This window comes from Mauremys reevesii, linkage group 4, assembly GCF_016161935.1.
Source record: "Mauremys reevesii isolate NIE-2019 linkage group 4, ASM1616193v1, whole genome shotgun sequence".
Lineage (NCBI taxonomy): Eukaryota > Metazoa > Chordata > Testudines > Geoemydidae > Mauremys > Mauremys reevesii.
In genome coordinates, this window is record NC_052626.1 from 133,905,693 (window position 1) to 133,933,396 (window position 27,704).

General features: G+C 41.6%; 1 protein-coding gene across 8 annotated transcripts in view; it reads left to right on the top strand.

The window, feature by feature from the left end:
• SRGAP2 (SLIT-ROBO Rho GTPase activating protein 2) overlaps window positions 1-27,704 on the top strand; it is a 218,487-nt gene that overhangs the window by 93,007 nt on the left and 97,776 nt on the right. For all 8 annotated transcript variants that reach the window (XM_039534418.1, XM_039534420.1, XM_039534421.1 and 5 more), the window contains one exon: window positions 16,214-16,376. In XM_039534418.1, coding sequence (XP_039390352.1) covers window positions 16,214-16,376 — 163 coding nt within the window. The remainder of the gene's footprint in view (window positions 1-16,213; window positions 16,377-27,704) is intronic.

The window sequence follows — 27,704 nt, forward strand, 5'->3', positions numbered from 1 at the left end:
GTATAAAGTGAAGGGCAGAATCAGACTTCTTCTCTAAATGTGTTTGGCTTTTATCTTGGCTATTAAGGGAATACTTTTTTCTAATATTATGGATTTATTGTGTTTGCTATATCTCTCTTTTTAGTTAAAAATCCATTAAGTAAAACTCCTCAGTTCTGGGGGTGGGGGTTAGTATACTCCTAAGAAAACCCTTACTTCTGCAGTGCCATTACTTTTGATCCTGGCCTGGGGAAGAAAGCAGCATAAACAATGGCAAGGTGGAGTTAATGGTACTTTTGGTTGGAGGAGATGATCCAAATTTTTGCGTATGGTACCTAGATACTAAGGTGATGGCAGGTTAAAAAACCTTCAGCTAGAAGATTTGTGTGTCAGATCAAAGTATGATTCTCCAGTGGAGCTTTCATATGCTCCAGGTCAGTCTGTACAGGACTTTTGGCTGCTTTGATTCTACCATGATAACACCATGAAGTGGGAGGAAACCAAAGAAGATTATTCATTTGTATATCCATGTGGGTGTGTAGAGTGTTACATGATTGAAGTGCCCCAAACGAGTCCCTACCTGGACAATCCAATACAGTTCTGACAAGGTTATTTTAGTTGCTTCTGTAGTGCAGCTCTTGTTTTTAGATCAGGGTTTGCACTATTCTCACTTGATTAAAATGTCACATTCTGGTGTACTGAACATTTTTCCTTGGCTGCTGTTGTGATGAGTTTGATGTTTTAGTGGGATTACCCAGCATGTGCTGAACTTGGTTTGATGTGACGAACCACTGATATTTTCCTTTCTGCCATCAGACAAGAATGTCTATTCATCTTATTAACTATTATTTAGGCTAGAGAATGTATATGCATAGTGCTGGAATGCTGGTGGGAGTGTGCACACAAGTTTATATAATGTAGAGAATGCAGAGCAGCTTCAAATTTGGAGACCATCTTGTGGCCGGATCATCAGAACAAAGGAGTCCCTTATCCTGGCTTTCTTGCATGGCGCTGCTGCAGCTGATATCCCAACATGCACAAAGCTTGTCATGTTTTGTTGTCAAGATAGCAGCTGTGGTGGCAACTCCAGGCAAAAGTAGTCTTGGGATATGAATCATTTCAGTTTTGGACAGATCAGCCTTTTTTTTTTTTTCTGAAGGGATCCATCTGGATCTGCCTCCACCCAAAATACAGTTTGTTTAAATTCTAGCCAGGGTTGGATCACAGCATTATATCTCTTTTTACTGGGCTTTTTTAATTGCTGTATTTGGGGATACACGTTGGTGCTGGTGGGGGAGCAATTTTCCTTTTTATACTAGAAAGCTTTCTCTGGAAGCCATTAAATAGCCACCCTTTGACTTCCTTTTTTTAATACAGCTTTGATGTAACTCACCTTTTGTTCTCTGCCAAACTGATACTTAATGCAAACATCCTCATTAAAACACACACTGCATTATATCACCCACAAAGTCTGACCTCTAAGCAGAGCTATTAAACAGAGGTTGTCAGAGAATTCTTCTATGTACCGGTATTTGTAGAACCATAATTGTGCCTTGAAGATTTTTTTCTCCCCTTCTTTCCAGCAGTAGTAAAAACTTTTGTGGAACTGAAAGCTGTGTGCTTTCTGTAGACACCACTAAAAATGGGCTAAAGTCATGTCTTGAACGGTGATTAATTCTGCTACATCCTGATTAGACTGTTCTTGTTTTGCCAATGAAATTTGAGAAGATAGATTTATATTAAATGATGGTATAAAACCTCCCAAAGGAAATGCGCTTGCATTAACAATCTAATGTTGGAAGAGTGTACATTGCTATCCTCTTGTTTGAGGCTTTGATTGGCTCTTTAATATGGGAGTGATTAATAAAAATCCTGCAGGGTCCTAAATCATGCTGCACTGTTTGTTGTTCAAAGGTATTAGGCAGAGTATTGCAGTAGGTTGTTTCAGTGCATGTGATCTTTTTTTAAAGAGCCTAATTTTGTATTTCTAATAACTCTTCAAAAATAAAGAGCCGTTTTGCCTGGTGACAAAAGGATTAAAAGGCCCCGGCTAGTGCAGAATGCAGCCAGTTGGAGTTGGACGGGCCATTATTAGCACATAACATCTTCACATGTTCTTGTTTTGAGTGCCCACCCCTCTTCCAGCTGCAGTTCAAGGTGTAATCCTAAATGCTCTGAGAACTTATTAGTTTAGCTTTTCACTTCACATCCTGTAGCCATAGTTAAGGCTGGCTGTAGGAATCCTGTTGGTCATTCCTTCTCTCACACTGACTTTTCCAGGCTGGAGCAGAGCATTTTTAGTGGGAAACCTTGTGGCCTTTTGGAACTTGTGCTCACTATAGTAGTTTGTTTGAAGCGCATATTTGGCAGTCTTCAGGGCAAAAATTTGGTCAGGCTTTGGGTTATTTTCCCCCTTTACTCCTTCAGTGAGGATAATCTAGATATGGATGGCTTTCTGGCCACAGCAGTGAAAAATGTTTTGAAACAACCTGTTCTGGGTAGTTTCTTGTATAGTTTTGGCTGGCCATTATTCTATCTCGTAGATGTTAAGGCAAGTAATACTTAAAAATACTACCTAAGTACTTTTTGATACTGCAGGCCCAGTCACTTGGCTGGGTAATGTGGAAAGGTACCATGCTCAAGGCTAGTAGATGACTGGAGGAGATGGGGCCTGGCTTGAATACCGCATACTTGGGTAGCATCCCAAAGCACTTGGAACACCAGAGACTAAATCCTGCAATCTTTGCAAAGCTCAGATGCTAGCTTTATCTATTTAAGGTCTACATGATTTAGACCTAGATGTACTGTAATAGCTTAACCTACCACTGAACTGCAGCCACTCTCAAACTATTCAACAGTGCACAGCAGAATCAGGGGGAAAAGTTAGTAGTTAAAACATTCTCTTGCTGTGGGATGTCCTAGTTAGAATTGTGCAATGTGAAGGAAAGCAAGGAGATAGGAATTTTGATGATGGTAGGGTCAGGGAATAACATGGCTAGAAAACAGCCTCAAGTCTCTTCTCAGACACAGCATCTTTGTCTTCAAATCAACTCCCTTTAAAATTAACCAGTTTTTTGTTTTTTTCATAAAGTTGTTTACAGATGCAACATATGATTTTTCAGTGGGGCCTGTCATTTTAACGCTCTTCCTTAGGTTGGCTGGGTGAGGCACTGTGAACTGAAATGACTTCTCTGAGGTCACATACCATAGTGACTCATTTGGCTCTGTGTGGATTAGCAGCCGGGACTTGGATCCCAATCCTTTGCTGTAACTACTGGGCACGTGGTCTCCTAGTGCTTGTATATGGTTAAGAGAGAGGGGGAATATGGGTGTAGGTTAGCCACTTACCAACTGTTACTCTTTTGAGGCCCAGGAGGATGTTTGGATCTTTAAAAACTTTAGATCCACTTCCTGCCATTAGCTTATTGTCTTAGACGTAGACTAAATGGATGAGATGCCCGTTTTTCAGATAAGGGAATAAGTTTGACATGATATAGAAGTCTTAAAGAAATTATTTTTGAAAGGCTTCACAGAAGTGTTTTGAAGAAGCATTCCTGACACATTGGGAGGAGGAGGCTGCTCTGGATGTACAGGGAAGCATGGAAGAAGACTACAAAGAGAGAAACTAGAAAGCTGACAGGCTCACAAAGGAAGAGTTAAAAGAAACAACAACAGGAGTGGGCCTTGAAGGGAGGGCAAAAACATGAGACCAGTGGAGTAGGCAAGGGGAAATCCATTGAAGAGTTTGAACTTGGAATCAGTCAGAGCTGCAAAGGAGAGGCAACTTTACCAGAAGCGTTTTGAATGGACTGAATTTGGCTATTTGTGCCATCATCTTAGTTGTCTATGTAGTCTTGCTTTGTACAAGCAATGCTACCAGGGTCAAGAGTAAAACATCTCCATGTGGCCATGTTTTGTTGCAGCACTGCCATGTTACATTGCACATCACTCAATAGCAATGTGACATAAATGTCCTTATATCGTGGGGGAGGAGTCTGTCCTGTTGGACAAATTTAGAAAAATGATAAATCTAAATGAGGCAGAACCTTGAATGAGTGTTGTTCATTAGACACAGATGTTATCATCTTCCCTCCTAGAAGCCCCCTTTCAGGCCGGGTTTCAAGCACTGAATACACCTGTAGTTAATTTAATGGAGTGCTATTGTGACTCAGCCTTTTGAGTGACTGCTTTGTGGTTACAGCCTTGCTAGTTGTGGTTGAGTTCAAAGCATAATTAACTATCACAAACACTATTCTCTTCTAAACAGTGAAGATGGAATTTAGCCAAAAGTTTTTTTTATACAGATGTTTCAAGTCCTGTTCAAACCTAAACCTTCCTAAAAGACTGAGCAAATCCAACTGTCAGACTTCTGTCCTGGTGGATATCCATGGTATTGCATGACTTTCCAGGACATACAACCATGTGGCAACTCTGTAATTCAGAGGCCAGAACCCTAAATATACACAATAATAGCACGTTTCTTCATATAACATGGTAATTATGTCACAAGCTACCATGTTGTTCAATGGCAGGTTACCATGTCACTTGCAATTGTCACTGGCAATTTTTAGATGGCCTAACAAACTTCAAACAAAGGAGGAAATTTGTCAGGCAATTACCCTATAATTTGCATGTACTTCCATAATCAAAAGCTACCATGTAATTGCCAAGTTACTGTATGTGGGTTTATGTAATGGAATGCTGTCAAAAGCAGCAGGCCCAAAGTTTCAGCCTTGAAATTGAAATGATTTTGCCACCACTCTCACTGCCGTATGAAAACAGAGCACTAGACGTGGGAATTGTGAGGTGCAGACTGTGTGTGTGTGGGGGGGGGGCGGTGTTATTTTTGTTAGGCATGGCCACATCATGAGCTTGAGTTTGAGGCAGCTGCACCCTTCCTTTTAGGGGATATTTTGAAACCTAGGCTACTGGCTGCCGGCAATAAGCTATGAATAGACAGTGGTGGATTGAAATGGGTTGTGTATGTGTTTGCACAATATTATATAACCACCATCACTAGAGCATCTGAGTGGTTTACCAAGGTTGGGTGACTGCTGTCCCCGTTTTACAGCTTGGGAAACAGAGGCACAGATTGATTTAACCAAGGTGGTGCATGAGTTAATGACAGAAACAGAACTTGGATTTCATTTGCTTTTAACCACTAGTCCATGTCTCCTGGAGCTGTCAACTTCCCCTTTTTTTCCCCTCTTTAAAGGGGGATTTCAGGTAGAGAAGACTGAAGAGCGAGAATATTTGTATTAGAGGTACTTATTTGGTGAGCACTTTTTAGTACCCCATGCTAGATATTCCCTTAGATCATGTAATGTTCAAAACAAAAATAAGAGTTGTTTCCCTTGTAGCCCAGTTTCTTAAGCTGCTGGAGCCTGACTTTCAAAGGGTGGATACTCAGCACTTGCAAAATTTAGCCCCTTTAAGTCATCCGAATTTGGGCACTCAGAAATTGAGGCACCCAGAACACTAGTCATTCTCCACATGCATTGCAGCAGATGTTGCTGTGACTGGCCTTCAGTCTTAAGGTTCCTTAAAATAAGCATGACAAAATGCAGAGTGTAGCTTCTACCAACTACTGAATGGTTCATCCAACCACTGTGGGAGTTCTCAGACCCTCGGCCCTCACACCTTTCAGTCTAATATTCAAAATTCTAGCTCTTCTGTGATTTGATCTGTCCATTCATCCAGAGTAGCGAAGACTATATAAATAGCATTGCAAATGTTCAGCGATTTTTCTTAAAGGGAGAAATTAAAAAAAAAAGACTAAACAAATATAAGACTGCAGACTATTTTAAGACAGGATTATAAAATAGCTTTAGAGAACCAGGATAATCTTCGGAAGTAGGATGCCGAGCATCAGTTGTCAACTGCTGAATAGAGGAATGGCCAGGACATCCCAGCATGAAATTCAGATGACTTTCTGGCAGCGTCTGTGTTGAAGTAGAGGATGCAGAACAAGTCTGGCAGCCTTCAGGCTGAGCATTTGTAAACAACAGATGTTCATAACTGGACTCTTTGGAAGGCGGGTTGGAAAGCAAGGATATATGTCAATGCTTGAAATTCTTTGAATTTACAATGAGCATGAGCAGTGTCAGGAAGCCTTTCTTAAGATACTGATCTGAATCAGCAATTTACAGAGAAACATAATTTTAGGTCTTCAGAGATTACTAATTTTAAAGGGGAGAGAATGCAGGTTTTTGGGTGGATTTGGTAAAATATTTTGACTAGATGACTACACTATTAAATAGCGTTAAACCAAAATGGATTTTATTAAGTAATAATTATCATAGTGATATTTTATCCTTTTAAAATGTTTTTCATTGGAAATCGCATCTTTTTGATTTCTCATCCTGGTTGCATTGGTCTACTCAGTGATCTTGTCTACACCTAGAGAGTTAAGACACATCATTCTCCACCAGTCGAGACTTGTGGAAACACGGAGTGTGAAGATGGTATTTTACCACTGTATCATCTGTCCTTGCCTTGTGTAGGGTTAGATGATGCAGTCATGGTTCAGGAGGTTTGTCTAGACTAAATCTTCCATCATTGTGACCACCAGTGGAACTGCACACATGAATTATGGAACTCCATTTTCCTGGTATAAATTCAGCTTTTGTCAGTTTCTAGCCCTGACAGGTCATAAACCTAGATTTCAAAATGTCATAATTCTAATGTCTACCTCAGGGGTTCTCAAACTGGGGGTCGGGACCCCTCAGGGGGTCGCGAGCTGTCAGCCCCCACCGTAGACCCCGCTTTGCAGCCAGCATTTATAATGGTGTCAAATATATTAAAAAGTATTTTTAATTTATAAGGGGGGGGGTTGCACTCAGAGGCTTGCTATGTGAAAGGGGTCACCAGTACAAAAGTTTGAGAACCACTGGTCTACCTTGTTTCTCACCCCTGCCTTTGACACCGTGATTTTAGCAGCCACTGTGCAGAAAGGGGAGTAATGCTGAATACCATGTAAACGAAGTTCTAAGGTCTGAAGATGGTCGAGCATTAGTTGCTAGATATCATGATACAAAAGATGATAGCTGCTACATTAATGTTGGAACTGATGAGAGATGGAGAATTAGTAAGATCATAATCATGATGCTGTGACTTGAAAAATCTATCACTGACTAGGTCTATAAGCATGCTATGCTATACATACACCTGGATACTGAGTCCCATATTCTAGTGGGGGAGGGGGCGGGAACAGTTTCTAGCCTGAATTGTATACATCAGACTTTAAAATGGTCACTGATCCTTCAGTCCATCAGTACGATGGCACTGGTCCAAGACCCAGTTACACTGACCCATGGTCCAAAGTAACTTCCATTCCTTGGAAATGTTTTGCCTTCAGCAGGCTCTATAGTTCCATGCAATTTCATGAAGCACTTGGTCCTTGTGTTGCCAGCCCCTCAGGTATAAAATATTATTCTCCATCTCCAGTCCCACAGAAAATGAAAGTCCCTTTTAATACTGAATACCAACTTAAATTAAAGGGAAGCTGTGAATGTTTGGGGTTTCACGTGACCTATTGTTTTCTTTAATTTCATTCCTTCTGTCTGTTTGCAAATGCTGTACAACTGTGGAAATGGAGGTTCCAAAACAAAGGCTTCCATGTCATTTTTCTCTTGATTAACAGAGAAAAACCATGGGATGAGCAGAGTTCTACTGAATGATGGGTGCTGGAGACAGAAAAATTTCCACTTAAGAAAAGACTTTTCCTTCAAGGAGGCATTCAAAAAGCCTGGTCTTAAGGGGGAAATGTTCTTAGCAGCAATTTAAAAGGATGTCAGTGCCTTGCCTGCACTAGGAATCTTACTGTTGGCCAAGATGCAATGATTGTACCAGTATTAGCAATGGTACAAAAGTTTAGGAAATCAAGTCCCTTGTAGACAAGGACTTGGTGGCTAATGAGGCCACATGATCTGTTAGTGAAGCCTATGTTTAAGGCTATCCTTTTAAGGTGACATGTAAAATATGTTTTAAAAAATTTGAGCTTGTTCTTTTTTGCTTTTTATGATGTATAAAGTCCAAGATGCTGCTGTTTTTCAGCACTGTCCCTCTTGAGCACCTATTTCTATCACGCCAACAGAAAATTTGCTTACTAATAAAGTTGAAGGGCAGTTAGAGAACTTCTGAACTCCCACAGGGTGAAATCCCAGGGCACTGTTCATTTAAATGCTAAATCTTTCAGAGACTTACATTGATCGCAAAGCTGTTCCCTGGTCCCACGTTCATTCTCCTCTGGGCGGTTGTTCCCTGACCTCACCTTCCTTTTCTCACTCAGACATAGTCCTCTTGTTTAAGCAGCAAAGAATCCTGTGGCACCTTATAGACTAACAGATGTTTTGCAGCATGAGCTTTCGTGGGTGAATACCCACTTCTTCGGATGCAAGCAGTCCTCTTGTTTAGCAACTCCTTTAAGAGAAGGCTGTTTTCTGTTCCAGGGCTGGGCTGGGGTCACCTCACTTCCTGAACAGTTCTTGTCCCTTGCTCAGGATTTCAGTAGAAGGGACAAATGGTCTGTTGGTCCACAATTTCCTTGGACAGATGTGGATGGGCAATTTAATAACTTAAAAGGCCTTGGATTAGTCTTTAGCTCTGCTCTGGTGACAGACAAAAGAACTTTGAAGTGAAAGTTGCAGGACTTTACAAAACAGCGCTCCAAAAAAATCCACGTGCCTTAAGAAACCATTACTTTGGTAAGGTTTTTTAATCTGTGCACAGCCTTCCTTACCCTCATTTCTCCCCACAAATGCTGAGATCCAGTCCAGCTAAGACTCACCTAAAAAAGCTATGTAGATCTTCTGTTGTCATAGCACAGGCTTTAAACAAGGAGAGAGGTTTGTTTCAAGCCCTGGATCTGACTTTAGGAAGAGTTTGGATCTGGGCTGAATCAGCATTCTCCATGTGGACACCTCTAAACTTTGGGGGAAGTTCAGATCCAAACTTCACAGTTTGGGCTTATGTCTATTTTAAATGAATTCAAACAGATCACCCATTGAAGCAATGCTGTCAAACCTAGAGGACTGGCTGGGAGTCAATCCAACTTTTACACTTCCATCTCCTTCGTAGATGACCTGAAATCAAAAACAGAATAAAATGTGCCAGCCCCTCTGAGAACTGCAGCGAGCAAGAATAGCTGCAATTCTGCCTGTGGTTATGGCTAGAAATTGTATTTTTAACTTCTTGTCTTCAGGAATGGTTGTGTAGCTTTGCTGTATGCTGTGAAAACAGCTGCCACATTCCACCCCAGAGACTGCTGCAGTTCAGAGGTGGCTGAAATAATTTGTGTGTATATATAGCTTTTATTATCAGGGAGCACTTAAAAAAACAACCCCTCCCCCTTCATTTATCCTTGCCTCTGCATTTTCCAGTGCATCCTGTCTTTTCTGTCTGTCTCCTCTTGATTGTAATCTCTTCAGCGTAGGGATTGCCTTTACCTTTTGTTTTTTACTAGTGCTGAGCACGTTGTCGCTGTCAACCAAATAATGAATCACGTTTGGAGTGAGAGGTAATAGACTTGTACAAATGCAAGATGGTATCACCTTAACGAGGTACTGAAGGGGTTAAGGGAGCCCACAGACAGAAATGAAAGGACTTAAAAAAAAAAAAATCTGTTGGAGCACTGTTGTGTGGTGGCTATCGGAGGTTGAGATTAGGGTGTGGTACTAACTGCTCAGACTTTAAAGTGACAATCCCAATTAGAATCGTGTGGTGTTGGAGATTATTTTTTCCTGCAAGACTGCCTTTCATGTGTGACCACATGCAGTGTGTCAACATGCTGTCTGGCGCCATTAGACACCAGCAGTTTTAGTCACCGAACTTTCATGGGCCCTTGGTATTTCTGCTATGCACCTTCTTAGAATAGCTTTGGGTGTTACGGTGCAGCAGTTTGAACAGCTGGGAATTGTCCATTTAACTTTAATCTCTTATGATGGCTAGAGTCTGTGCCTTGTTTTATTTGAAAAATAAAGCACATCTGTCATGCTGCACTCTGGCCTCCTGCATAGATTCTTGTCTGCAGCTACGTACTTTGTCAGCTCTTGCGAGCTAAACAGGGAGAGACTGGGTTAGTACGTGAATAGGAGACTCAGGGAACAACCAGGTGCTAGTGATTCAATAGGTGACAGTTTTGTCTCTAAGCCTCTGTAGTTCTCCATGCTCATGGTTCCTAGAAACACCATCTTTTAGATCAGTTGTAAAATCTAGCTACTGATTTGTCCCTTTGTTCCAAACTGTTCAGTAGTTGGTAGGGCGGCCACCGTGGTAGGTGATGCATTGGAAAGCTGGGGACATGGAGGCAGGCGGGAACAGACATTTCTAGTGGGTGAGGACACAGATTGTGCAGGCTGGCTAGCAGGCTTCGCTCGGCGGTAGCTGTGCAGGCTGAGAAGGGAGAGTTGTCAGCCCTGAACTGGCCTATGTGAGAAGAGTGAAGAAGTGAACTGGAAAAGAAGCAACAGATCCTCCTCAGGAATTGGAGACAAGGTATCTAGTGGTTAGAGCAGGAAACTGCAAGTTATTAAAATGCAGGTTTTATTCCTGACCCTTCCACTACCTTAAGTGAGAAGTTTTCTCTCTCGGCCTCAGCTTCCCCATCTGTTAAAGGAGGATATTAATCATGCTTTGAGATCTTTATCAGAAAGACACGATAATGTTTTTGTCACTTAATCGTGATCTTACAAATCCTTGCAATTAATTTGACTTCTAGTTTGTGTGTGAAGCTGTCATTGCAGCCTATTTCACAAGTTGGCTTACGGAATATGTGGCTTTTACAGCAAATTTTAACTAACATTTCATTAGTCTGCTTGAGAACCTTTCATTCAGTTATGGACTAGAGATCGTGTCTCTTGTCTCATGAAAGTTGAAAGTACATTTTACCAGACCCACAGCCACCCTTAGAGAAAGGGTTTTGTAACTTAGTAAAATATGGCATTGTTTTTCTCTTATGCTGAAGGCTATTATCCTGGGCTGGAACGGGAAAGGGCAGGATGCAGAACTCCTCCTCCTTGTGTGTCCTGGAAGGACAGGTGTCAATGTATGCAAATATAGTCCATATTGGTGTGTGTATATGAGGTGCAGAAATTCTCCTTTCATGGGCAAGATTCTGTTACCAATTAATTCCTCAGTTTATTAACAAACCAAACGATCATTAACCACACAACAAATGCAGATTTCAGGTTATCTAGGGCAGTACAGTAGGAAGCGCTTGATTTATATAGGTTAATACCTAGCAGTTGCAACTTTCTTCAGTACTGCATTGTGATACTGCTGACAGACAACAGCAGATAGAATTATGTACAGTGTAGTACATAAACTACAAAGCCTAGTAGTCTCTCTTAAATAAAATAATCTTTGCACTCTCTCACCCTTGATTTTTTTTTTAAATCAAAGCAGTAGGAGAAAATCACTAGCCCAGAATATCTCCAGCCCCCTTCCTTATACTCCAGACCTTGAAACAATCCAAATCACAAGCTTCAGTCATTTCCTGTGGTATGTTTTTAAGGGTAAGAAACATCCAGATCAGCTGCTTTGAAACTATTTCTCTGTTTAAAACTTATCTACTTTGTATTGTAGATCCAACCTTTGCTATTATGGGTAGCACAATGGAAGTGTACAGAGGCTTGTTTTAGTATTAATCATGTTTATTACAGTAGTGCTTAAGGACTGACTGGTATTGGAGCCCCGTTATTCCAGGAACTGTACAAACAGAATAGTAGATTTTTCCTGATTTGACAAGCTTACACTCTAAATAGACAGGGTAGGGGAATGGGTGTAACACACAAGGAATGTAAAAAATGCAATAGCAGCAAGTTATTTCCAGGTTTGTAGGGTTTTTGTTCGGTTTGGAGTTGTTTTTTGTGTGTGGATAAACTAAATGGAGAGTGAGGGGACAGGGCAGCTGGGCAGGGGAGGAGAGGATAAAAGGGGCAGTTGTGGAGTGAAACTGAAAGGAAGAATGGGAGGGAGGTGGAGGGAGAGGAGTGGAGCGAACAGGCCATCAGCTCACGCTAGAGAAAGTCCAAATCAAAATTGTAGCAAGTTCTCAATGTCCAGAGTTCCCTGCTTTGGCTGCTTTTGCTCCCACTGGCTGGAATCTCTGACTGGCTCCTTTTTGCACATCTTAGGAATACCAGCGAGAAATCTGTTTGCCATGGGGCGGTTGCTATCCATCTAATGAAGGATATGCACGGTATTTGTGGGGACTGCATCTTAGTCTTGCAGAGGAATGGAGTCTGATCTAATTTTACTTGGGTTACTGCTTGACAAACTCTTACATCTCTGGCGTAAAGCCAAAGCTCATCTTGACCTAATAAAAATCACTTTACCAGGATCTCCATATGCACATGTTTAACAGACCAGGTATGTCTATCAAATATTTATATTCAAAAAAAATGGTGCTGTTTTTTGCAGGCGAGTGCACTTTGACTATTGAATAAAAGGTAACCAAATATCCATATATCTATCTGTCCTCTGTCTATTTTGCTGAATACGTAACTGGTGTGTTAATTTTTCTATAACCACAATCTCCCATGTGTTTTTTACCATTCCTCAATGATTTGGCTGTTTTTTCTTTTTCCAATGAGAGGTTTCCAGTAGCTGAACAGCTACTAGCAGATGACAGAAGAACTGTTCATTTTCTTTTATGTGACTATTCCACTAGGAACCCCGAGGAGGATTACCAGCAATCAGTACCCAACAATTTGTGGTATTTGGTAGTAATTTTCATTCCTTGTGAACATTTAATCTTGCTTTAAAACATGAGTGCATTACTTCATTATAAACCCCTATTCAATGATGCGCATGACACACTCACTCACTCACTCTGCAGATTTTGTTCAAAGGCCCAGGTGAGGATGGTGTAGCTGTTACTGTGTTAAAGAAACTGCGGAGTGTGAAATCTGAAGGCTTTTCTTCACAATCAGAACAGACCCTGTAGTGCTGCTTGATCACCCAAAGAAGGGTAAATTGACAAATGCATTCCAAACCATACTGCTGTACTTTTAGAACAGCCTGTCAGTGAACCAGTGAGATCAGCTCTTTTGCCAAACTTTTCTGTGATCTTTAACACATACAGTCCTATCAAATGCCTTTCTAGTTTTCTGCCTAAAGATCAGTTGGTTTAATTTTGACACATTGGTAAGAACTTGATATGGATTTTTATCTTTGTTTTAGTAGAGATGAGCTTTTCAGGCAATTTCGTAGCTGTTTGACGCATTCTTGCCGTAGCCTGGCTTTTTAGAATATTTTAAATTTTGTCTCTTCCAAGAATTACACAACGTAGGAAAAAAGAACACATGTAAACAAATGATAAACAGATATAGGGGAAATTAAGTATTCCAGCCAAGCTAACAGGCCTAGTCTCCACCAACCCAAAGCAGTGCTGCAGAATTCCTCAGGTACTGTAGAAAGTCACTGCTTAGCTCTTGGCTTGCATTCTGAAATGTTTCTTAAAACCTTGTACTTAAATTATACAGCTTGTCACTTTTATTGTCTCTGCAGTGAGGCAAGGATGTTGTCCTCCTTATTTTGTTGTGTTGGCACTAAAAATTAGTCTTTTTTTTTTCATAACCTCATTCTTTATTGAACAAGGGGAGGGGGAGGTAGAAAATTCCAAGATGGGATCATGCTCCTCCCTGATAAATTGTAGAGGTGTGATTACTCTATTGGTCGCAGTAGGTTTAAATGCAATGTAAGTATGTATAAAAGTATCTCAGGGCTTGGCTACACTTGAAAGTTGCAGCGCTGGTGGAGGCTTTCCAGTGCTGCAATTAGTAACTGTCCACACCTGCAAGGCACATCTAGTGCTGCAACTCCCTGGCTGCAGCGCTAGCTGTACACCTGGTCTGCTTGAGGTATAACGAGTGCAGCGCTGGTGATGCAGTGCTGCTTGTCAAGTGTGGCCACACACCAGCGCTGTTATTGGCCTCCAGGGTATTAGGAGATATCCCAGAATGCTTTTAACTAAATTACTCTGTTTTGTTATGCAGCCTCTCTTTGTTTTGTTGTGAACTCGGAGCGGTGCTCCGGAGCACAGGGAGCTGCTTATCTAAAAAACAAACACAGCTCCTGTTTGCTGTGATCAATCTGTACCTGACTGTGAACAATCAAATGAGAAAACCCCCTGCCTGTCTCATTCACAGGGGTTGAGTGTTTGCTTGACAAGGAACAGTGGGGGCAGAGGGGAGAACGGGAGTCCGTTGGATGCAGGCTGTTTGCAGTTAAGAGTTAAGATTAAGGGGTCGGGAACATTTTCTGATTTTGCAAGTCAGGAAGCTAACACACAGTGTTGGCTCCAAAAATCCATTCTCTCTCTCTCTCCCCCCGCTCCCTGTCACACTACACACCACCCCCCTCTTTTGAAAAGCACGTTGCTGCCACTTGAACGCTGGGATAGCTGCCCATAATGCATCACTCCCAACAGCGCTGCAAATGTGGCCACACTGCAGCGCTGGTAGCTGTCAGTGTGGCCACACACCAGCGCTGTCCCTACACAGCTGCACGACCAGCGCTGTAACTCCCAGCGCTGCAACTTTCAAGTGTAGCCAAGCCCTCAGAAATGCATATAGTGGCTGTACCTTCTCTCTCCCAATGGGTGGTTGTTGATTGGAAATAAATCAAACAAACAACCCTTAAGTAATTCTTTATGAAATGACACATGTAGTAAAACAGAATCTTTAAAGGCAGATGCCATACTGACTCTTTGCTTAAACATAAGTATTTGCACAGTGGATAAAGTTAGCCTTTTAGGCTATTTATTCACTTTTTTCAGGAAAACAGCCAAGTGACTTTTTTAAAGCACATTCTCCCCTGACTTATGTCCACATGCAGCCACACTGATTTCATTGTGTGTAAGTCAGGGTAGTTTTCTGACTGTTGATAAAGCCTTGGTTGCGTATTAAGTTAAAATCTTTCTAAAATATGTATAAATATTGAATTTATACTGCAAATCATTTCATTTACCAAAATAAAAAGTCATACAATATAGCGTTAAAATAAACCTGATTACCACATCCGAATTCTCATAGGGAGAGATGGGTTAAGAAAATGTTTCAGGGTTTTTTGGGGGTCTTGGTATTTCATTGTATTGGCTTAGAGTAGATCCTTAAGTTTAGACATTTTAGGGAGAAAGGGAGGAGTGTAACTTTCTTGAAGATTCAGCAACAAAAAGTGGGGGGAAAAATGCTTGAAATGCATTTGCTCCTGCTGAAATTGAAGAATATAGGATCTCTTCTCTAGTTTGTAGTTAGAGAAATTGAAGTGGGCTGTAGGACAGAGCAAACACTTGTGTCAGGGATGACAGGGAGATAATCAAAGAAGCAGCATCTGCTATATCTCAGAATCACTGTAAACCAGGCATAACAACGTTCTGCTCTCTGCTTCTGGAAATAAAGATTCAGTCAGAACATTATTTGTCCAGGTGAGAGGGCAATGAATTACCTGGGAGGTGCTGAATTCTTTGTTGAATTAGGGTAAGGTAAGCAGTAATCATTTACTGTTCTGTGCAACCAGCTTGGCCTTGTTACAGTACTATGAGAGGCTTCAGACTTCCTGAATACAGAATTGGTCCAGAAAACATTTTTTTTATTTAAATTTTACTAGTGCAAAAGCTTTATTATATTCAGTGGCTTTTTTATGTTCATGCTAGGGACAGACCTCTGCTAGTTTACTGAACACTTGAAACGTTATTGTTGCTGCTAGGGTTCTTGTACAAGTCACCTGCCCATCCTGGACAGAGGCCTTACTCATTTTGGAGTGAGAAGCATGTTATAACTGCGTAAGGGCTACTGAAGAGGACCACACCTGTTGAATGTGTCTAAGAAAACTATATCTACATTTGACAGAGGAAATGTTGCTAGAATCCGGCTGCTGGCTACCAGCAGCTTTGTTTATAATTTGTGCAGTGGGTAGCATTATTCTGATGCCAGTGTGGGTGGTGCCTAAATGATTGGATATTTGAAATCTGCTTACACTGTAGACAAGAAACAAGTCTATGGATAAAGCTTGCATAGTCCCTCAGTCTGTAGCGCGCTCTCTCTCCCTGTCACAGGTATCAAAATTCCCACACGCCTTTTAGAAGACACGATTCTCAGGAGCTACATATGGTATGTTACAGTAGCTACACTTCTGGCGTGGAACCTATAGAACGAGTGTTCGAGTGAATGATTTAGCCTGCTTGACCTAAAGTCCTGTCCCCCACATTGTTTCCATTTTGCATTCCCTGCAGGAAGGATCAGAATGTCCTGTCTCCAGTCAACTGTTGGAATCTCCTCTTAAACCAGGTGAAGCGAGAGAGCAGGGACCACACAACCCTGAGTGACATCTACCTAAACAATATCATCCCTCGATTTGTCCAAGTCAGTGAAGACTCTGGGCGACTCTTCAAGAAGGTAACAGCATGCTGCAGCACCCATGTTTTCTTTGACCCTGTAGAAAACAAAACTTTAGATGTCTTTTCTACTGTGACTTGCTGACTAGTTGGTTTGCTATCCTGTCTGCAGCTTGCAAATCTGTTTTCATCATACACAACTGTACTCAGACTTCCTGTGATTGTTGTGGCTTGAGGATTCTTCTAAAAGGAATCTCAGTTCTTTAGTTTAATCTGGTGATTGGTATCAATACAAGGGTAATGGAGTATGGTTTAGTGGCTTGTGATATGCACAAGGTCAGACTAGATCAGTGGTTCTCAAATTGGGGGTCGGGACCCCTCAGAGGGTCGTGATGCTATTACATGGGGGGTCGTGAGCTGTCAGCCCCCACCCTAGACCCCACTTTGCATTCAGCATTTATAATAGTGTTAAGTATATTTAAAAGTGTTTTTAATTTATAAGGGGGGTTGCATTCAGAGGCCTGCTATGTGAAAGGGGTCACCAGGACAAAAGTTTGAGAATCACTGGACTAGATGATCTGCTGGTCTCTTCTGACCTTATGCTTCATGGGCTTGTCTACACAGTAGGTTTGTATGTAACAAGTAAAGGTGTGAATCTGCAGCACACCAGTTTGCTGAGCACAAAATCGCCATGTGCGCAGAGCTACAGGGCAATGAAAGCCTTAGCGCAGGGTTTGTCAGCCTTTCAGAAGTGCTGTGCCGAGTCTTCATTTATTCACTCTAATTTAAGGTTTTGCATGCTGTAATACATTTTAATGTTTTTAGAAGGTCTCTTTATATAAGTCTACATACAATAGTTTAGTTATATATTATAAAGTAAATAAGGATTTTAAAATGTTTAAGAAGCTTCATTTAAAATTAAATTAAAATGCAGAGCACCCCCCCGGACTGGTGGCCAGGACCCGGGCAGTGAGTGCCACTGAAAATCAGCTTGCTTGCCGCAGGTTGCCTACCCCTGCCTTAGCGTGTGGCCTGAGGCCCTGACTAAAGTTCATAGATCCAAAATAGGGCCTGACTCTCCTTTTTTGCCTACTGTGATACAGCATGGCCAGAGGGCAGCAGGAGAGTGTTAGAAGGGAGCCTTATTCCCTGTAAGGGAAAGAAAGTTTGCTATAGATTAACTAGAGCACCTGATGCCAATTAGAGTACCTGCAGTCAGTCACATGATAAAAACCCCTGCTTCAGTCAGTGTGGGAGTTGGAGCAGAAAGGATTGGTATTGGAGCAGAGAACAGTTTGAAGGAGTTGGAGCAGAGAAGATTGGTGTTGGAGCAGAGAACAGTTTGAAGGGAAGCAGAGGAAAGTTTGGAGGAGTGCTGCGGTGGGCTAAGAAGTCCAAGACCCTAGGTAAGGGGCACCTGGCTTGTGCAGAGGGAGGGCAGGAAGCGCCCCCACAAGCTGAAGGGCAGGAGAGGGAAGTAGCCCAGGAGAAGGAACCGCCGGTTCAAGTGGTTCACCACTATCCTCAGGGCCCCTGGGCTGGGACCTGGAGTAGAGGGCGGGCCCAGGTCCTTCCCTCTCCTCTCCCCTCCTCAAGGACACTAGTGGGGCAATTAATATTCCAATTCAGGGGCAAGAAATGGCGCCCTGAACCCCCCCCCCCCAAAGGAGAGAGAGCACGAGACCCATCATAATAGTGCCGGCAATTTGCCACACTTTTTAAAACACACATACGAAGAATTACATATACTTTGTTTTAAAACTGTTTCAAATCTCTTAACTTCAATAACAAGAATAAGCTGCCAACACTCATGTAATACAGCCTTCCGATAACAAACCTGTGTCTGCAAAGGAGAGATTTCTGTTTAACCTATGTTGGGTTTCCATCTTGCCAAATGATGAAGCAAACCATTTTGAAAATTAGATACCTAACTGTCCTTTTTGAAAACCAGAGGAAAAACCGCAGTCATTTTTTAGGAATGACGTCTCTCCAAGTGAGCACTTGGAAATAGGCTTAGGCAGTGGGAGTGAGGGGCTTGTATGTTAAGAATTTATAGTTGTCCAGTTGATGAAACATGATGTGGAAGATTTGGAAAAACACTTTTTAAAACAATAATGAATTGGTCTCTTTTGAGATTTCATGATTGCACCAGCTGGCTGGTTAACTTACTAAAGCCAGTGCAGGTTTAAAGTGTTTTCTGTCTCATGGGTGTCTCTTGATTCTTAAGAGAGTTCTTTCCATTCTAACAAAGTTGGAAGAAAGGGCTGCAAAGTTTGTTGTGGCTAGCTAAAGAATAATTACATAGGCACTCATCCTGTGCAGTAACACTACATGTGGAAATACAGATGAGGACAGTTTTGACAATATTTCCTGGCTGACTTTCATATCTGTCTTTTGCTTTCTGTGGTTCTAATTAGTCTTATGTTAAAATCAGTGACACAAGTTGTGTGTATGTGACTTTAAAATGTAAATCTATTTAGGTGAAATCTTGACAGTAATTGGGGCCTTCATCAGCTTTTCACTGTGGTCTTGACAGCCGCTTGAAATGTCTTAAAAGAATGTGTTCTGTCACTCTGAGCATCCATATGTGCTTTTAACCAGTTAAGAGACCCCATGTGGTGTAGCAAGGTTTAGACGACTATAAAATGCACAGAATTTTGCTATTGTACATAAAACGTTATCCCAAAAAATTCACTTCAAGGGACAGGGTAACCTTGTATTCTCATGATTGGAAGCAGTGTTCGTTGCTGTATTATGGAAGCTTTTTAGGTAGGGTGGCAGCTGATTTGTGCTGGAATGAAAATGGTAGCAAGTGTTGTGCTCCTTTTGAGTCTGTTTGCTGAGCACTAATGCAATTGCAGCATTATGTAGGAGAATGTAATCTGATGCAGAAAATTTAAGAATATGAATGACATGCTTCAGGCTTATGTTTCCTTGGACTTTTTTAAGGTTTGTGTTCCTCAGGTGCCTCCTAAGTAGAGGTGGTATCATTGTTTTTCAAGTAATGTCACAGCGAGACCTTTTTTTGACCTTCTAAAACTTTTTGGTAATTAAATTACAGTTGATTAGATACTTACATGGGATTATTGAATGCCAGTTCCGCTAATCCTTCTAGAGGATAAGTAATCACTCCTCTTCGGGTTTAACAGGAGTTCTGCAGGAACAGAGTGGCTGAGAAAATGCAAGGCTGAGGAAGTCCCAGGGAAGCTGATAAACTCTATTGTTTATCTAGAAACTGACATTCTCGGTTTCAGCCCTCTCCTCCCCTATACAAACATTTTCTTATCCTGTTCTGTTTTAGTTTGATCAGTGGGATTTGATTTTTATTTTTTGTGTGTGTATTTAAAAAAAAAAAATCTTGGCTTGTTTCTCAGACTGAGTGGAAGCTTCTCAGTCTTGTGAAGACGGGAGCCCCTCCATGTCAGAAACTCAAATAGTTTGGATTTAGTAACTAGATCCCAGGCTTACCACGTTGGCTTAGTGCCAGGGCAGGTGTTTGACAGAACCTCTTGTGTTTTATGCTCTGTTGCTAGAAAGGAAACTTGCATCCCAGCCCTATCCAGGGAACCTTGCTCCTGAGCAAAATGGCAAACATTAAATGGAAAGAATTTGACTGAACTCAGAACCACTGGGTATTGCACTCTTTTTTTTGGAGCCATTCAGCTTCTTGAGCCACAATCAATCTGTCAAGTGTGAACTAGCACAACTGCTGATAAAGGCTGGAAAAATAGAAGTACTCAGGCAGAGTTAAGTGGGCTGTAGAATCTCTTCTCTGCTCAACAGTTAAATGCAGAGTCATGGAGTTCAACTGCACTCTCATGGGTTTTAAGATATTACATTTTGTATAACTAATAGTACTTAGCATGTATATAATGCAGTGTGTGTTCAAAGAGCTGCACAAACTACTAATGAACTTTCAGAACAAACCTGTTCAGTAGGCAAGCAAGTAATAGTAAGCCCAGTAATATTCCTTACGCTGAGTCACACAGCAAGTTACTGTCAGAGCCAGGAGGCTTTCTTTACTCTCAGCTGTGTGGTCCATTCCTCCAGATCATGCTAGTTTCTGGTTTCTAGACCTTTGGAGGGACAGAAAGGTACTGAGTGCATTTATAGGTCTAACCCAGTTTTAGGTGGGATGCTGTCTGAATCCCTACATAGTTGCATATTCTGTGTATAGATAGATATAAAGGTGTTCTTGAAAGTGACACATGTGCCTGTCTTCCAGAATTGTGCATTAACTGAATGGAGGCTCGTTATTAGCTAGTGCCCCCCATCCATTGAAAGGGAATCATAGAGTAGGACTGGAAGCAAGGAAGGAAGGGACCTTGAGCAGTCATGTAGTTCAGCTCCTTGTGCCACAGCAGGATCAAATAAACCAAGACCAGCACTGACTGGTTTGTCTACCTGTTCTTAAGTCTCCAGTGACAGGGATTCCACAACCTTCCTTGGAAGCTTATGCCAGTGTTTAACTATTCTAATAGTTAGAAAGTTTTTTCCCTTGTATCTAACCTAAATCTCCCTTACTACAGATTAAGCCCATTAGTACTTGTCCTATCTTCAGTGGATATGGTGAATAATTGATCATCATCTTCTCTTTAACAGCCCTTAACATATTTGAAGACTGTTAGCAGGGGCGTCTTCTTCTCCCCCCCCCCCCCCCAAGCTTTTTTTCTCAAGACTAACCTTGCCCAGTTGTTTGCTTTCTCCACCCAGGAGAAAGATGTCTTTGGAACTATGGCTGTGCAAGGTTGCCAGCACCTGCAGCCTTGCTTATGTCCATGAAATCTTTTCAGCTGGACAAAGATGCTTTCCTATAGGAGAAGCGATGATTCTTCTCTTGAAGTAAGAAATAATTTAGAAATGCTGCAAATGGAGTTAGTCCTCCCTATCTATAAAGTGTGTGAGAGAGAGATGAAAAATTTGTAAACTTCATTTTGTGCACTCGCATCTTGCTGCTCTTTGTGGACATATTGTGATGTTGTCTCCTCCGTATCTTGAGCATGTGAAAACACAAATTTTTACATGTTTTGTCCAGGAAAATCATGTGGAAAATACCCATTTTTCTTAGTTCTTTTGAAAGAGAGAATTCAGTTAATGGTAGCAAATGTTTGGCCTATGGCTAGCTGTGGAGAGATTTATGCCCAGGAATGATCCAGTGGGTTGTAACTCCTGCAGTGGAATGTAGAGAGGGATGTGATATGGGTTGTCCTAATCTGTTTAAGATAGAGGTAATGGAATTTGGAGCCATGACACTACAATAAGGGTTTAGACAGAATTTGGGAGACTATCTCTGGTTTAGGGCTTTATAACTTATAGACAGCGCTTAGGGTTGTATGCAGAAATAAACAGGCATAGAGCAAGTACAGCCTGCTGTGGTAATCTAGCCTTGAGGCTACAAAGGCCTGGATGGCTGTGGTAAGGTCCATGGTAGAGAGAAACCGTCGCAATGGCTGGCCCAACCATAGAAGGAAGAAAGTCATACTATCACAGCTGTTGTCTGTGAACCCTGAAGCAGCAATGGATCCCATATGGAAGGATCCAGTCTTGCTGTGGAATAGAGCAACTGACATTTTTAGAAATGTGGATTTTGTCTCCAGCTGCTGGAAGTGGGTGTTGTAACCCTTTGGCAAAAAATCTGCAAGCAGAGATACATCCTACTGTGTTGCCCTCAAAGACCCTCTGTTACAAAAGGAAAGTGTTACAAGAAGGATGCAGCATTGCTAGCTGTCAAATCCTGTAACAAACCCTGTTGACTACTCTGTCCCCATATCTACTTTAGCGACACCATCAGAGGACCCAACCACACCATCAGGGGCACATTCACCTTCACATCTCCTAATGTGATATGTCGTCATGTGCCAGCAATGCCTCTCTGCCATGTATATTGGCCAAACTGGACAGTCTCTATGTAAAAGAATAAATGGACAGAAATCAGACATCAGGAATGGTAACATACAAAAGCCAGTAGGTGAACACTTCAGTCTCCTTGGACATTCTATAACACATTTAAAAGTAGCCATTCTTCAACAAATAAAACCTTCAAAAACAGACTTCAAAGAGAAACTGCAGAGCTACAATTCACTTGCAAATTTAACACCATTAATTTGGGCTTGACTAGGGACTGGGAGTGGCGGGCTCACTACAAAATCAATTTTCCCTCTCTTGGTATTGACACCTCCTCATCAATTATTAGGGTGACCAGATGTCCTGATTTTATAGGGATGAATAGTCCCTATATTTGGGGCTTTGTTTTATATAGGTACCTATTACCCCCCACACCCTCTCCCAATTTGTCTTACTTGCTGTCTGGTCACCCTATCAATTATTGAGAGTGGACCACATCCACCCTGACTGAATTGGCCTTGTTAACACTGGTTCTCCACTTGTAAAGTAACTCCCTTCTCCATGTGTCAGTATATTTATGCCTGCATCTGTAATTTTCACTCCATGCATCTGAAGTTTTTTTACTCACGAAAGCATATGCCCAAATAAATCTGTTAGTTTTTAAGGTACCACCGGACTCCTCGTTGATTTCGTGGATACAAACTAACACGGCTACCCCTCTGATACTAAACACTAGCATGTTTTTCTTTAATATCAATTTATTTCTGAAATCCCAGTAGTGATTATACTTGAGTTGCATGTAGCTTTTCAGATGGCTGCTGTTTTTAGCCTGCAGTGTTAGGCTTTTCTGTGCCCTAGGAGGACTGCGTGGTCTGGCTCTAGCTAATTAAGTTTTTCTCTCCATATCTTATAATGAAGAGATCCCTTTTCAGGGCTGTGATATGATGTGAAGGGCCTTATTTGTTGGAGAACTAGATGGAAATTTGCCAACCACTTCAAAGGTATCTCTGCTGATAAGGGGAGTCAGATTTACTGCCAAAGCCAACATTCGAGTGGTGTCAGACACTCAATGTATTGCTATGGTTTCTCACTGGCTGCCAGTCCTGTTTGCTGCTGCACTGAGGCTTCCCCATACAATGTTTAAACACTGAGTACCAGGGTGTTGCATCTGTGTGCAATGAGGGTAGTCTTGGACACGGATGCAACCAGCAAAAAGCAAGGGAAGCAAAGGATTTAAAAACCAAAGGAAGCAAAATTTCTCTTGCTTTGAGAAAAAGTTGTAAAATCTGAGCACTTCTAGAGAAAGAGCTGGCCAGATATACTCTGCACAGGTCGCTCCAGTGCCACCTCTTTTGGGCAGCTAGCTTGAAAGTGCTCCAGGTTTCCATACTCAGCCTCCACGCTTGCAACCCAGCCAGTCCGATGATGGAGACTGCTCAGTGATACTCAGGCTTCTCCTCCTCAAGGCATGCGACTTTGGAGAGTGAAGAGCAGAAAGAATAAAGGAAAGACTGGGCAAATGACTAGGTGTAGGGAGTTTGTGAAAGTCCCAGCTTGGGTGGAGAGTAGCGAGAGAGACTTAAGAAATCCTGGTGGGAAAGGCTTATTGAGGATTCCGGTGTTGAATTGATAGGTTGTTGAAATGGAGAGGGAAGGGAAAACATTCAGTATCTCTTCTTTGGGTTTTTTTAATTGACAGGAAAACAAAATTGGACAACTTGTGCACATGTGTGCGAGAGAGAGAGAGCGCTAGCTCTGTGTAGCATGAAAGCTTCTCTCTCACCTTAAAAAAAAAAAGTTGGTCCAATAAGATATTTCCTCACCCACTTTGTGTCTCTAATATCCTGGGAGCGACACAGTTACACTGCACACACAAAAACAAAAGTAGCTCAGCAAATTCAGATTTTTCAGGGGCTCTTAATTTTCTGCAGTAAGGAAATCAATAAGGGCCAGATGCACAGCTGGTGTAACATTGACTTCGATGGAGCGAGGCCAACTTAGAAAAGCTGAGGGTCTGTCTTTTTAAATGTGTAATGCACTGAGTGGTTTAACCATACCATTTTACGTCCACATGGTGCATTTTGGTCCTCTGCTATATATTTTGGAGAGATTCACTGAACATTGCACTGCTTCAGTGCCCTTTTGTCTTAGGGCGTCTCTGCATGGTCCTGCTGTGCAGACTGCTGGGTGAGAGTTGCGGCATGCACTGAAGTGTTGTGCTGTAACTTCCCCGTGTAGGCCCTGCTAGTGTGAACTAAAAGGTACCTAGTTTGTGATAACTTAGTCCCGTTTTAAATAAGCCTGTGATAAGGTGGACTTGGCACCTTTTATTTCGCACTAGCAGGGTCTATACAGGGCAGTTGAAGTGCAGCAGGTTAGTGCTCTGCAACTCAAACACTGTAGTCCACACTATGGGGCTGTGTGGATAAGCCCTTTGTTTCGTGTTATAGCAGAAGAGACCACAAGCTGAAAAATTCAGCCAGAGACTATTTTGTGTTGAGGGAAAATTATGTTGTAAATAATAGAAAGGAGCCTGACCCTGCAGCCATTACTCATTTGACTTAGTCCATTGACTTCAGTAGGAATCTGACCCCCTTGACTTTATCGGGACTACTTGCGTGAGTAAGGGTGGTAGCAGCCGTCTCAAAGCTGTATATGCAGTTTTTATAAGAAAAATAACAGGATCTGTAAGAGAATAGCTGACCATTCTCTGTGAATAAACCAAACCAAGTGGAAATTCTAGATCCTATCTGGCCATAGTAGCAACAAATTGGTACCTCTAGGGAGTGAGTTAAATTGTTTCTATTCTTCCCATAATTAATGATGTAGCCCTGTGTTCAGAAACCATAGGGCTCAGATACACGAGTCTCAGTGCAAGCCTGCATTTCCATTCTGATCTTCTCACTGCCTGTCTTGGGAGAATGTATGGCTTTGATGTTAGGTTCCATTCTTGTGCAGACTCCTTTTGATTCTCTCTATCTTTTGTAGGAAGCACTCCTTTGATTACTCCACACTTATCCTTGTTGAGCATGGCCTTTAAAAAAAAATTTTTTTACGCTCTTTTCCATTTGAGTTGGTTCTCTTCCCCCCGCCCCATTCTCTTTATCTCTTAGCTGACCCTTGGTTTTTACATGGACCCTTGATTTCTCTGCATGGTGTAAGCTTTATATTTCTGGTATGGTTATCAGATTCTTCCCCCCACTGATGACTCTCTAGTGGGGTCCCTTGATGATATTTATACGTGCGCTTTTGAGAAGAAGCCTTTTCGGTTTGGTCTCTTTAATCCCTAGTTCTCTGCTCCTTGTTTGATGTCGTCCCTCGAAGCAAACTGATCTCTTGTGTTTAAGGAAAACCCCTTTTTTATAGAATACTGAAGTCTTCGTTTTTATCCAGTCCCTGGACATATTTTTCTCTAGTACATCCAGCTGACTGGCTTTCTATAACAAAAACATCAAGTTATTGAATGTTTGTGTAGCTGTTTCTTGGTGCCATAACTTGCTTCACACTCAAGTGGATGATCGGGTAAGTAATCAGCAGAGATGGAAGCAAAATGTTACAGTGGTGTTGGGAATGTATCTCAGTGAGGAAGCAAAGTTAATCTAGTCAGCTGCCTGCTTCAGCACCCTCTTCCTTCACTGGAGGCTTGCAGGATACAATCTGTCTCTTCCCATGACCTTATTTCCTGATGCTCATGTAGAGGCCGAATTACCCTTTTAAAATCATACACCAGTGTTTTACAGTAAAAGCACAAAAAATGACATTATCAGTGCAGCCCTTTCCACTGCATCACACTCGAGCAACCTGTCTTCACTTTCAAGGTTCTTCATGGCCTATCCCCAGTGTAACTATCATCTCTCATATGTGATTGAGATGTTGACTCCCACCTCTGATCTGCTGATGATACCATCCTTCATTGCCCTCTTGTTTTAAATTTTCAAACAAGCACTTATGCGCTTTCTCCTGTGCTGCCCCTCACACTTGGAAGAAGCTCCCCTAAACATCTGCAAAGCTACATCATTCTCCTCCTCCAATTATTTCCTTAACTCATTTGCCATGATGCCTAGAAAAAACGTAACAATTGGGCTACTGGTATACTGAGACCACTACCTATCATTCTGTCCAACATCCTTAGTTTCTTATGCTTCCCTGCCTGCATCCACCTGTTGTCTCTGGTCTTACATGTAGATTATAAGATCTTTGGGGTGGGTATGATCTTGTTCTGTTTGTATAGCACTTACCACAATGAGATCCTGAACAATGACTGGGGGTTCCTATGTACTGCAGTACAAATAATTTAAACTATAGTCTCTTGGATCATTATTCTAGTTTGACACCACCTATCAATAATTCTGCCTGCAGGATTCACTGGACTGTTCTCTAGAGAGAACATTTTCAGAACTTGTGTTCTGTACTCTCCTGTTGTTGTACTGTTCCTTTATCCAGCATTGCTTTTGAGAGACCACACTTCTGCTATGATTTTACTTTTAAGTTGACTTCCATTCTTGTTGGAAAAGTTTTATCATAGCAGACAATGGCCCTATCAATGAGTGCTTCAGCTGCATCCCACACCATTATGCAGGAAGCCAATTTGAGATGCGCACAGGATTTAACTATCACCATCTTTGTGTGGTTTAAGTCTTTCAACTGAGCTTATACCAAGATACCAGTGGCAATCCGGCCCCAATTATAGACTGTTAGATGTCACAGCTTCCTGCAAATCTTCTTTCAGGAATTCCTTGTCTACTTCCCTGTAGTGCTTGAGTGATTTGATTATGAAAGGGGCTCTGTCCATGTGGTGCACTGTATTTGATGTGAAATGACAGTCCACAGTGAGAACTGGTCAGAATTCTGGTAATCTATGAAGCAATACTACACCATTAATTTTTTTAAAGGGGCACTTGCTCAAGACCTGACAGACATTAAAATTGTGCTGTTGCTAAAATCTTATGGGAGCCGCTGGGAAAACAATAAATATTTTTAAAGTCTTGCACTCACAGATAATTTGCTTGATTTCTTATTTAATTTAAGAGTAATAGCAAAACCATCAGATCCTTCTGAAGCTAGGTCTCCACACCCTTCAATCCAACTCACATACTCTATCTATATCTGTCTATCGAAACTGTCACTAAGGGGTGTGTGTGTGGGGGGGGAGATACATCCATTACGTGTTCACTACTACACTTCCACATTTTGCCACAGAATCACCTTCTGCCTTAGTCTTTCATGTTACTTCTGTTACTAATGATGCTGTTGAATGGAACAGGCAGGAAAATAAATCATGTTGCTTTCTGTTACCATAAATACAGTTGTGGTGTGGTAATATCCATATTTGTCAAATGAGAGAGGACAAAAAACTGTAGAGGAAAAATCTTACTGTCCTAATTGTAATAGTTCATACCCATGAGAGTAATTTCTGCTGAAGCAGTATGTGATTATTGAATTGTTTAACCCTCTCCCCATATTTCCAAGGGCAAAGTTCTGTTCTGAAGTGAAATGAGTTCTGAACAGTCATTTATCTCTCATTAGTAGAGTTATATATCTCCTA